At 50.6% G+C, this 11,387-nt stretch overlaps 2 protein-coding genes across 6 annotated transcripts; one reads left to right on the top strand and one right to left on the bottom strand.

Annotated features, from left to right (window-relative positions):
• Window positions 1-43: 43 nt before the first annotated feature.
• kiaa0930 lies at window positions 44-9,131 on the top strand. 4 transcript variants are annotated; one of them, XR_009767602.1, is made up of 11 exons: window positions 44-1,356; window positions 1,736-1,884; window positions 2,122-2,226; window positions 2,496-2,573; window positions 2,633-2,734; window positions 2,869-2,994; window positions 3,072-3,251; window positions 3,329-3,488; window positions 3,558-3,713; window positions 4,512-5,641; window positions 6,667-8,732. XR_009767602.1 is itself a non-coding variant. In XM_061668227.1 (10 exons), exons 1-10 carry the CDS (start codon window positions 1,242-1,244, stop codon window positions 4,550-4,552), a joined length of 1,227 nt encoding a protein of 408 aa, XP_061524211.1. In that variant the 5' UTR covers window positions 45-1,241; the 3' UTR covers window positions 4,553-9,131. The 4 variants fall into 4 exon arrangements, 1 of the variants encoding a protein (XP_061524211.1); XR_009767601.1 differs by having other exon boundaries at window positions 45-1,356; window positions 2,869-3,009; window positions 5,745-9,131; XR_009767600.1 differs by having other exon boundaries at window positions 45-1,356; window positions 2,869-3,009; window positions 6,667-8,730.
• Window positions 4,889-8,582, bottom strand: nup50 (nucleoporin 50). 2 transcript variants are annotated; one of them, XM_061668228.1, is made up of 8 exons: window positions 8,425-8,582; window positions 7,949-8,022; window positions 7,787-7,870; window positions 7,534-7,729; window positions 6,661-7,080; window positions 5,833-5,923; window positions 5,638-5,756; window positions 4,890-5,566 (listed from the first exon to the last, which is right to left on the bottom strand). In XM_061668228.1, the coding sequence occupies exons 2-8, from the start codon at window positions 8,015-8,017 to the stop codon at window positions 5,367-5,369; spliced, it is 1,179 nt and encodes a 392-aa protein (XP_061524212.1). In that variant the 5' UTR covers window positions 8,018-8,022; window positions 8,425-8,582; the 3' UTR covers window positions 4,890-5,366. The 2 variants fall into 2 exon arrangements, with proteins under 2 accessions (XP_061524213.1, XP_061524212.1); XM_061668229.1 differs by having other exon boundaries at window positions 4,889-5,566; window positions 5,638-5,923; window positions 8,425-8,484.
• Window positions 9,132-11,387: the final 2,256 nt, after the last annotated feature.

The following is an 11,387-nucleotide window of genomic DNA, read 5'->3' as shown; positions in this document are numbered from 1 at the left end:
CGTGTACTTTGCTAACTCCCATTGTATTATCTGATCGTGTCAGGGGGTCCGATTTCATCAAACAGGAAGTCTGCACCTTGACCCAAAACGTCCTCGACAGTTTTGAAAGCAGTCATCGTCCAGCAAGTCAGGAGGACGTTTGCGTAGTACTTGATCATCCAAGAACACAAATGCATCCATTTAACTTTTAAAAAATTGTCTTTTCCATATGCATGTTTCAGTCTTTATAATCATTTTCAACACAAGTATCAATAGAAAGCATGCACCTCCTGCTAAACAAACATCAACAAACAGCTGTTCAATCTAGAATACGTCTTACGTCTGGGATGATGATGTTCATTATTTGTATTTACGTTGGCGTTGCAATTGATATTTGCTAGCATGTTTTTAATAGCCGCTTCATGTGACGCCACAACTTCGCGCGACTGCAAATGACGTCACCGCTAGTGTCGTAACAAAGGGTGCGCTCGGGTTCCAACACGGGCGTCCTCCAGGTCCGTTTCCAACTGCACGTCATTGGACAGTTTGAGCACATTAAAACTTTCTTTCTTTGTGGAAATGGTTTTACGGAAGCGTTTTCATGCTTGTTGATATCAAAGAACTCTCCTCTCGGAAGCTCATCGAGTCGCAAACTCGCTAAACTGGGGGAAACGTTTGCTGTGGCGACTCGTTAGCGCGTACCAAATGTTGAGCAAAGTGTGAAAGCTCAAAACACTCGTGAGTCGAGGTACGAGGGTACAAGTTTGACGTTGCCACGTGGAAGGGGCGACGGAAGTAAATGTGTCGTTTCAGAAAGGAAATGTTATGCCATTGCCTGCGCGCTAACACGAAGCTAGCATTGAAGCGTTCATCGGAGGGGTGGGCGGTGACTTCACTGTTGGGGTTTGTTTGATTTGCTGGACGTTACGGGCCGGGAGTTGGATTCAAGCACGTATCTGAGCAACACGTGAAAAGTGCGCTCACACAAATAGCGCCAGTTCAACTTCAACTTTGTCAACTGTTTATTTAAGAGATGAAGTAAGAATCCGATCATCAGGACTCGGGAAGCAGTGAAGTTTGCGTTCGTCTCCGCCGAGAGGACAAGGCAAGTCGTGTCCCTTTAAGAGGCTCGTGTTACAGGAAGTCGGAGGGGCGGTTCCAGCCGAGCCACACAACGGAGCCCGTCCGCCCGCCGCGGGACCCGAAATTCAGTCTCGCCCTCGCCGCCGTCCTGTCATGGTCGCTTGTGGCGGACGTGCGAGATGGCGTCTCTAGCGGGCTCGAGCGACGACCTGGACGCGTCCCTGCGCCAGATGCTCAAGGCCATCGCAGACGAACGGAACCGACTCAACACCCGCCAGGAGATCAGCGGCCTGGGTCAGACGCACTATTACGTCATGTCTATAAGTTGTCGTTGACGTCACTTTTGGACGTGTCACGTGCCTTTCTTAAATTCGCTTAATGGTGTCAGGCAGTCACGTGGTCACGCAACAAGTCGAAACGTGATGACGTCGTCACGCAAGGGGAACTCAACTGTTGGGCCAGTTGTACGTCCTGGATTAGAACATCACGTGCGTGTTTAGGGACGCGCGCGCGTAAACGCTTGGATGTCAACATGAGCCTGTGTGTGTGTGTGTGTGTGTGTGTTTTACCTGAATATGTCCATCACGTGTCTAGTTGCTTGGCAACCGCCTCGTTTGGCTCCATGAAGCTAACAGAAGGTCCATAACCATCGATCACCTCTGCGCGTGCGCAGGTTGTTTGAAGGACGACCGCATCGTGTTCTGGACGTGGATGTTCTCCACGTACTTCATGGAGAAGTGCGCCCCCCGTGAGGACGATATGCTCTTCTACGTCCGCAGGAAGTTGGCCTACGTGGACGCAGACAACGTCGAGGGCAAGAAGGTGACTAGGTTGCCCCCAACGCACTTCGGCCATCCGGAAATAACAAGTTTCATCATGAATTCCAAATATTTTTTAGAAATGCAATCATTAAATAAACGCCCACGGCAACCGCTCTGACAGGACAAAAGAAAGGCATCTTCTTCGTGGTGTCTTTGGGTTTTAACAACAGCTCGGTACAAATTTGAATGATGATCATGATCATGATCGTATTTCTGTTGGCATCCATGTTGCTTGTAGGTGGAGGTCGAAGTTTACAGGAGAGACTCCAAGAAGCTTCCGGGCCTCGGAGACCCCGACATCGATTGGGAGGAGAGCGTCTACCTCAACCTCGTCCTGCAGAAGGTCACGCACGCTACAGTACACGCACATGTCGACGCACATAAATCACACTCGGTGGTGCTGTGCGTGTGTCTGTGACATGCGCATGTGTGATGTTCACGTCTTTGTGTGTGTGTTCGTGTGGGTTCATGTGTGTGAGACATGCTTGTGTGTTTTGTGTGCATGATGTGACGTGGACATGTCTTTGTGTGTTCGTGTGAGTGTTTTCGTGTGTGTGTGAGACATGCGTGTATGCGTGCGTGCGTGTGACGTGCACGTGTGTGTGTTTGCAGCTGGACTACGTGGTGACGTGCGCCGTGTGCACGCGGTCGGATGCCGGCGACATTCACGTCCACAAGAAGAAATGTCAGGTGAGGTGTTAGCATTAGCGTTAGTGCGGTGCGCTCACGCCGCTCATTGTCGCGCACAGGAAGTGTTCGCGTCTCCCAGCAAACATGCGATGGACAGCAAAGGGGAGGAGTCCAAGATGAGCTACCCGAACATCTTCTTCATGATCGACAACTTCGATGAGGTAAGACGACGTTTGGCTGTCCGATCTCAGCTCAGGTCTCCCTGTGTGATGTTAGCACGTTAGCGTCGTCCAACTTGAGGAGTAATGCAGGTTCGTCTCCATGACGTTGTGTGGCTCCTCCTCCACTGGCGCAGGTGTTCCAGGACATGACGGTGGGCGAGGGCGAGATGGTGTGCGTGGAACTGGTGGCCAGCGACAAGTCCAACGCCTTCCAGGGCGTCATCTTCCAGGGTTCCATTCGCTACGAGGCGCTCAGGAAGGTCTACGACAACCGGGTGTGACCGCTCGCGCGCCACTAACCTCGCTCGCGCGCCGCTAACCTCCCTGACGCCCACAGGTGAGCGTGGCGGCCAAAATGGCGCAGCGGATGTCGTTCGGCTTCTACAAGTTCAGCGGCTTGGAGTTTGTGCGCATGAAGGGGCCGCAGGGCAAAGGTCACGCCGAAATGGCCGTCAGCAGAGTGCCGGACGGAGCGGACGGCGACCGGGACGATGACCGCACGCCGCCGCACGAGAGGGTGAGCGACGGGCGCTTCTTCGCTCACGACGTCCCGCCTGGTTGTATTGGGACTCGTTTTTTTTTTGTGGCGTTCAGGTGACGTCGTTCAGCACGCCGCCGACTCCCGAGCGCAACCGCCCGTCGTTCTTCTCGCCGTCGCTGCGTCGGAAGGTTCCCAGGCACAAGATGGCCGAGATGAAGAAGTCGCACTCGGCCAACGACAGCGAAGAATTCTTCCGGGAAGAAGACGACGAAGGTAAAGGGTGAAAGTTCATAGGCACAACAGGGGTCAAACGGCTGACGCGTTCCTGCGTGCGTGTTCCAGAGCTCCACGGCGCCACCAACCTGCGCTCGCGCTCGCTGTCGGGGACGGGTCGCTCGCTGGTGGGATCGTGGCTGAAACTGAACCGGGCCGACGACTACTTCCTGCTTTTCTCGCACCTCACCTACGTCACGCTTCCTCTGCACCGCATCACTGCCGGTAAGCTCCGCCCCTTTCGCCCCACACGTCGCCTCGACTGTGTTTTAAGGACCCGGTTAGCTTCTCCTCCAGAAATACCATCGTAGCGATTCAGGTGTCGGGAATAAGCGAATGATTCCGAACGCAGAATCCCTTGCTCCTTCCTGACTCCTGACGGGAAGTGATGTCACATTATTCTCTGACAGGAAGTCATGTATTAGCGGGGTAGGTATCACATATTCTTTCAATATTATTTTGAAACATTCAACTTAAAAAAGTCTTGTATATTAAAAAAAAAAAAATTTCATTAAACTATTTTTAAGCAACATTCAAATGTTTGTATAATTAGAATCGTGACAATGTTTTCATTCAACAATATGACGTAACTTTATTTTCAATGTAAAGAATGGGTGACAATTTTTCATTTTACATTTAGAATAAAAATGTGATGTTTTGTAACATTTCAAATTTATTGACAATTTAAATTTAATGAATGTGACCATTTTGGTTTTTGATTAAAAAAAATATTTAAAATGTCTATTTATAGTAACATTCTAATTGACAATTTTTAATCAAAACAACGTGAGAAGGTCTCTCCTTTTTTTGACATGGAAAAATAGTGATATTTTATCCAAAAAATTGATTTATAATTTTGAAGCGAATCCTTTTGTTCTCCCAACCTTCATTGCTGCAGGTTGTGATTCCTTTGATTTGAAAATGCATCTTGATATGCGGTCGGCCGCTGCTGTCGACGGTTTCTATTTTGTCGATTCGTAATCGCGTGACCTTGTTTTCCGCTTTTTGGGTTTGTTTTATTAGACATCTTGGAGGTGCGTCAGAAGCCCATCTTGATGACGTAGCGTCGCGCGGGTGCCCCGCTAGCAAGCGCCGCCCCGCATCAGCGCCCCCCGGGGGCCGCGCCCGCACCGGACAGTGCCGCCGCCGCCGCCTAAGACAACCAGCCGTCCGACAAGTGCCTCCTCTTCGTCACCTCCTCGCGCTCGTCTCCGAAATCAACACACCTTCGGCACAAACTCTCACAGGAAGCGATGTCACTTCTGCGAAGTGGTGTGACTGACAGGAAGTGACGTCACTCTTGGCAGGAAGTGGTCCCGCCGCCTTCTGCCTTTCCAACATGGCGATCGGACGCTTACGCGAGAAAGGGAAGAAGAAACTTGCAGTGTTGAGTTGAGCCAATCAGGAAGCGCAATGTTGACATTTGGACTTTTTAATAAGTTTTCTTCAAGTTGGAACACAAACATGTGACGTGACTCAAGCGTCACACGAGCGGTGCTTTTGCTACACTTCACGTCCGTTCGGCCATCACGTCGCTTGTCACGAAGCACTCACGACAGACGAGAGAAACTTTCTTAACAGCAACATTGACAGAATAAACGAGATTGACAAACTTCTTGTTTCCGTTCTTCCCAACAGGCGTCTGGGGCGCGGTGCCAAGGACACTTGGAACAAAAAAAACCTAAAGTCTGTCTGTCAGAGTCTGCGATGGAGGAAACAACAACCCAAAAGTTCCTCCTTGTGGTTCAGCTCAGCAGGAAACCCCAACAGGCATGCGCAACCCACCAAAATAAAAGAGTAAAAGCAAGATAAAAGCTGGAGGGAATGTCGCAGCTCAACGCCCGCTGGGACCGGAGACGTGCACGTACGTGTGTGCGTTCACCCTTGCTTCTCCTCCAGAGTCTGGTGCAGCTGGTCGGCGTCGTCGGCGGTCTTGACGCGGATGAGGAGGGGCACGGGAGTGCCCGGGTTCTTGTCGTCCACGGGCGGGTTGGGCACGCACACCACCATCACGTTGTTCTTGCCCACCCGCGAGCACGGCACGCCGGCGGGCAGCAGCACGTTGAGGAGGATGTTTCCTGCCGGACGCGAGGGAGCGCACGCGTTACCACGGCCACCGGCTCCTCACCCGGCAGGGCGGCGGCCTTACCCAGGTTGGTGTCCGCCCTGATGATCATCTGCGTTTTGCCGCCGGCCGTCTCTTTGAGGTGCAGCGTGCCGACGCCTTTCTCCTTGAACTCGCCGTCCTTCTTGTAGAAAAGTTTGCACCTGACACACACGACCAATCGAGGTTAGCGTACTGGCCGCCGATGGCGGCGGGCCGCCGCGACCGAGCGAGGCGTACTTCTTGGAGTAGAAGGCGTCGTCTTCTTTGATCTCCTTCACGTCGGGTTCGGGCGGCTCGTAGGCGTCGTCGTCGTTGCCCGCGTTCGCCTCTGCGCAAATGAAAGTGAGCAAACGTTTACCGGACGAAAACTTTTGATTGGGCACTCGCTTGGAGGACGGACAGAAAAGGAAATTAATTGGGAAAAAAATTGACAAAAGTATCCCGCAAAATGTTCCATCTCCAAATTCATACCTAATGTAACAGTATTGCATTGGCACCACAGAACTATGTTGAAGTGAGTTGAGTTAGCTGTATGTGGTGCTTCGGCACCACCTTGGTTCGGTCTGGGTATTGTCGAGAACGCCGCGATTCAATTTCTGTTCTTTGGGTTGCGATTCTGTATGGATTTCAACACCTTGTCGTCGATTTGTTGGCAGTTTTTATAAAAAAAAAAAAAAAAGAAAAAAGTACTTTCATGCCCATGTGAACAGACGCGGTACGCCACCTCACATTTTGGTGTAACAAAACTAAAATTAGCACAATGACTAAACAAAAGTCAAACGCATGACAGTTCTGTACAAACAGTGAAAATAAAGCCTAAAAAACGGATTTGATGCTGGATCAATATTGAATCGGGGTCGGGAATATTGCGTCGCATTGATTCATGGCTATTTTGACCCACCCCTAATCTTGGTGCCGAGGGACTACGTTCCAGTCAGTTGCGGCGAGTCACAATCTTGTGGCATGAAAAGGCAATTCACTGCATAAGACGGTGGGCCTCAGTTGTTCAGTCCCTATCCAAGCAAAAAAAAAAAAAAGTGTACTTCCTGTCTCCTGTTGGTGTACCTGAAGGCGCGGCGCGGTCCGTCTGAGCAAAGGGTTGCGAGGCGCCTCCAAACAAGGAAAAGGCGGGCGTGGCCGTCTTCAGCACAGAGCTGTCCACCTTCTGACCGAAGTTGAACGTGACAGCAGGCGACTCCTCCTTCTCGTCCTTGAAAGAAAACGAGGACGAGGAGGCAGGAAGCGAGGGGCGGGCTTTCCGGTCTTCTGTGCCCGCCGCCGCGCCGTACTGCCGCTCGATGCTGGCCAGGTGGCGCTCGTAGTCGCGGAAGATGGGCTGCAGGTCGCACAGCGGGTTGTCGTCGACGTGTTTGCTGATCCAGTCGCGGACGGAGCAGTTGAGCGCCGTCAGCTGGCGGCCGTACTCCTTGGCCGGCTTGGCGCCGACGTCGGCCGAACCGTTGTACGCCGGCCCCGAGGAATCATCTGGAAGGTTCTGAGGCGTCAAATCTCACACGACTGGCAAATTCAAACTCAGATGGCACACCGGTTTCAATTTTGGGCTTCCTGAGTGTGAATTTGAATTCCAAACCCTTTTTCTATTCATCGAAGAATCAAATAAAAAAACAAAACAAAAAAAACCTTCCAATTTCCATCCCTTTATTCAAAAACAGGCCATAAATTGATGATGATGATGATGATGTGGTCTGTAACATCCATCAGAAAATGTTGATGATTGTATTTTTGGGGGGAATAATCAGTCTTTTTTCACTGACGACGACAGAAATCGAGAATATTTCCTGTTGTGAGGCTGAGAGTATTTGGACTACTTGAAGTTGCGCACATTGTTGCACCGCCGAATTCAAATTCAGACTCGGATGACACCGGGTCCAGCGTACGTCCGTACCAGGCGAAGTCGTGACGTTAACGGTGACTCACCAGGCGCGCTCGCGGTCGTAGACGCTGACGACGACGCGGCGGCGAAGGACGGCGCGAGGACGCCGCCGCTCCCGTTGGTCAGAGCGCTCAAGCGCTTGAACCCGCCGCCATTGCCGAAGGCGGAGAAGGGCGTCGGCGTTAAGGAAGCGCTCGCCGAGAAACCTTTGAACCCTCTGAAGGCCCCGCCAGCCTCGCCCTAAAACACACGCCGTTGGTAAGATCACGGTGAGGATGATGATGTCATCCATTTTACCTCCGGCCCAACGTTCCGCCGCTTGGCCTTCTTGATGTTGCGGTTTTTCATCACGTCTTCCGTGGCCACTGAGAAGGTTCCGGCCTAAAGAGACAAACGCGCGTGAGAGCCATCACATCCGGCGGCGTTGATGCAAAGCCTTGTGGGCAATCGTGACGTCACCTCCTCTCCCTCCTCCTCCTGGTCCCAGTTGCGGTCCGTCAGCTCTTTGTCTGCGATCCGCTTCGCCATCGCACCTGTGCCACACGCGGAACGCGTTAGTCAACTTGCAACGGAACACCACGCATGCGCCGTGGCGTACGGGTCAAGAGGTCACGAAATGAACACCGCCGCGTTGCTTCTCTTCAAGGAATGTAAGCAAACATCGATTCATACACATTTGATTATATGAACGAAGTTAAATGTGCTATAAGTCACGTGACGAGACGTAGCCGTACGCGTGCGGTCGTGCCAACACGTAACGTCAACTTAAGTCGGTGGAAAAACACATTTTCAAGGAGGTCCAACATTTGAGTTGTTGTCCGGTGGCGACATTTCGTCAAGAGCAGCAGCAGCTAAAGTTCTGTTTAGCCCCGCTTGGGAGCTAACGTTAGCATGGGACTGCTCACGCCTCCCTCACTGGAGGTCTTTTCTTGTACCTTGCGTGTCGGCAGAAGTCCAAAGTGTGCACGAGAAGGAAGACGAGGTTTGACACGCCGACTCTTGTCACGAGAAGCAGGGCAGTGATTTAAACGAGCCTATCTCAAGCCGCCATTTCACGCATCAGCAACACATCCGCATGAGTTTGCCCGGGTGCTTCTCTGCGCATGCGTCGTGCTGGGGCATTCTGGGATTTGGCGTTTGTCGGCTCAGTTTGCTGCTGGGTCCTTACCACAACTTCGTAAAGGATTTTTGTCGTTTATGCTGTTGTGTTAATAAATAGTTAATGGATGAACAATTCATGATACAGTTTATTGATTGGATGAGCTGTGGTGGTCGGAACCAGCAGACTTCAACTGCGATTCTGCCTCGTGTCCAGCTGGTGGCGACACCAATCTGCTGGAAGGAAGAAAGTTCAACTTTCCATCTGCTCAACTCTTCGTTTTTTCTCGGTCCCCTTCGTTCCTTCCTGGACATAAAAGGGGCAAAGACAGCAACTTGCAACTTGGAGCTGATGTGTATGTATGTGGAAGGTTTTCCGATACAGTGAACACTCTACAATAGGTGCACGTCAAGCAAGTCTGAGCAAACATAAAAAAATCGTTTCCCCTCCCTAAGGCGTTAAACATATACATTTATTAAAACACACTTAAATGTAGTACTTCACTTTTTAAAAGTAATCCTTAGCCCCTGTTGTCACATTTTGGCTCACACAGTTCTCCAAATAAGAGGCAAAGCATGCTTGTTTCAAGGTGTGTATTTATCATGTGTAGTTGAAGTTTAGCGGAAAACTGACGCATAAAACAAAATGTATGTATATATATATGTGTATGTATATATGTACGTGTGCATGTATGTGTGTGTATATATATATATATATATATATATATGTATATACATGTGTATATATATATATATATGTATATATATGTGTATATGTATGTATATACATATATATATGTATATATACATACATATATAAGGCGGCACGGTGGCGACTGGTTAGAGCGTCAGCCTCACAGTTCTGAGGACCCGGGTTCAATCCCCGGCCCCGCCTGTGTGGAGTTTGCATGTTCTCCCCGTGCCTGCGTGGGTTTTCTCCGGGCACTCCGGTTTCCTCCCACATCCCAAAAACATGTATAAATTGGAGACTCTAAATTGCCCGTAGGCGTGACTGTGAGTGCGAATGGTTGTCTGTTTGTATGTGCCCTGCGATTGGCTGGCAACCAGTTGAGGGTGTACCCCGCCTCCTGTCCGATGACAGCTGGGATAGGCTCCAGCACGCCCGCGACCCTCGTGAGGAGAAGCGGCTCAGAAAATGGATGGATGGATATATGTGTGTGTGTGTGTGTGTGTGTATATATATATATATATATATATACGTAGTCATTGAGCAAAAAAGGATTAATAGTTATCCGGTAATGCCGGTCCATTTATTTATTTATTTACAATTGTGCAAAAGATGCAGACTCCTCTCGCACTTCGAAAGACTAATATTGCAATAGTCCGGTGCAATGACCATTGTGTCTGCACTTCCATATCCACTTGGTGAAACACGTTGACCCCGTTACACATACAAACAGAGCATACAGCAATACTCATTGGCATAGATTCTCTCCACGCTGTGGGAACAATGACTTTGACTGGAGTTTAGTTGGGGATCTTGCTCTTCACAACGTTGAGTGCCGCCGGCATGCAGTGAAGGCTTGCGAGTCTCAATTGGGACTCGCTTGGAAACGCAAAATGTGACAATGAACGATGTTTGGCCGTGCCGGTGTCGGAGAGCCCGTGGCGACTTCGTCGTGATCACCGGGTCCGCCTCGCCTCCCGGTTCACATCGTGCCGCAAAGATGGCCGACCTCCGAGCTTCCGGGAAGTCGCGATGCCGCGGGGAGAAGACGGAGCGGTTGTCACGAGAACGCTTTGGATGGGAAGAGGCCGCTTTCCTGTGCATCCCCTCCACCGTCATGCGAACGACGCGTGACGCTCGCTCAAACATGCCAGTCGTGAGCCGGAGAAGCTTTCACAATTGGAATGGGTCATCCCATTCTTCTTCTGACATCTTGTGGAAATGAGACGCACTTAACAAAGTGTTTTTGTCTTCACTGTCAAACGCTTCCGAGCTTTCACCTTTCAGAATCAGAATCCTCTTTATTTGCCAAGTATGTCCAAAAAACACGATGAATTTGTGTCCGGTCGTTGGAGCCGCTGGAATACGACAACACAGTCAATTGACAGAGTGTCAACGTGTTTCATAAAGTGGATATATAATTACACAAAATCTGTTACTGCCTGACATTTCTTTCACCTTTTCACTTCAGTGAGCTGCCATCTTGTGTGTGTACATGGTTCTGTTTTTTTTTGGTTGTCTGACATGTCAGACTCCACATGTTGGTCTCAGTGTGTTCTTTTTGTCAGGGTTACTCGCTCGTCTGAATCGTCGCGCAGCGCCACCTGGAGGACGATTGAGATGAGTTTGTATTTTCCCTGCTGTGCCACCTCCTGCCCATCGGAACGTTCTTCTTCTTGTTCAGGTGGTGGTTGTTGTTGTTTGCGTCGGGACAAAGGGGAGCACAAGAAGGTCAAACGCTAACCTTCTGAGCTTATCGGCCATCCACAGCAAGTGATGTCAGGATGTCCTCCGGCCGCACGCAAAGTCCTCACGCGGCGACTCGCAGCAGCTTGCAGAAGGGAAGGAAAGAAGAGACTTGCAGACCCTCACCACTCAGCCATGAAATGCAAAGCAGCATCCTGGGCCGAGTGGGGGAGGGGTGCGTGTGCAGGCCTCGGATGGGAGGGAGGGAGGGAGGGAGGGAGGGAGGGAGGAAGGAAGGAAGGAAGGAAGGAAGGAAGGAAGGACGGACGGACGGACGGACGGACGGACTACTTTTTGTGACCACTTCACACTGCCCTCATGCAACAAGTTTAAGCATCTCACTCTGATCCAGGATGATGCGCAACA

The sequence above is a fragment of the Phycodurus eques genome, chromosome 22, assembly GCF_024500275.1.
Source record: "Phycodurus eques isolate BA_2022a chromosome 22, UOR_Pequ_1.1, whole genome shotgun sequence".
NCBI lineage: Eukaryota > Metazoa > Chordata > Actinopteri > Syngnathiformes > Syngnathidae > Phycodurus > Phycodurus eques.
This window is presented reverse-complemented; position numbering and strand designations above follow the sequence as displayed.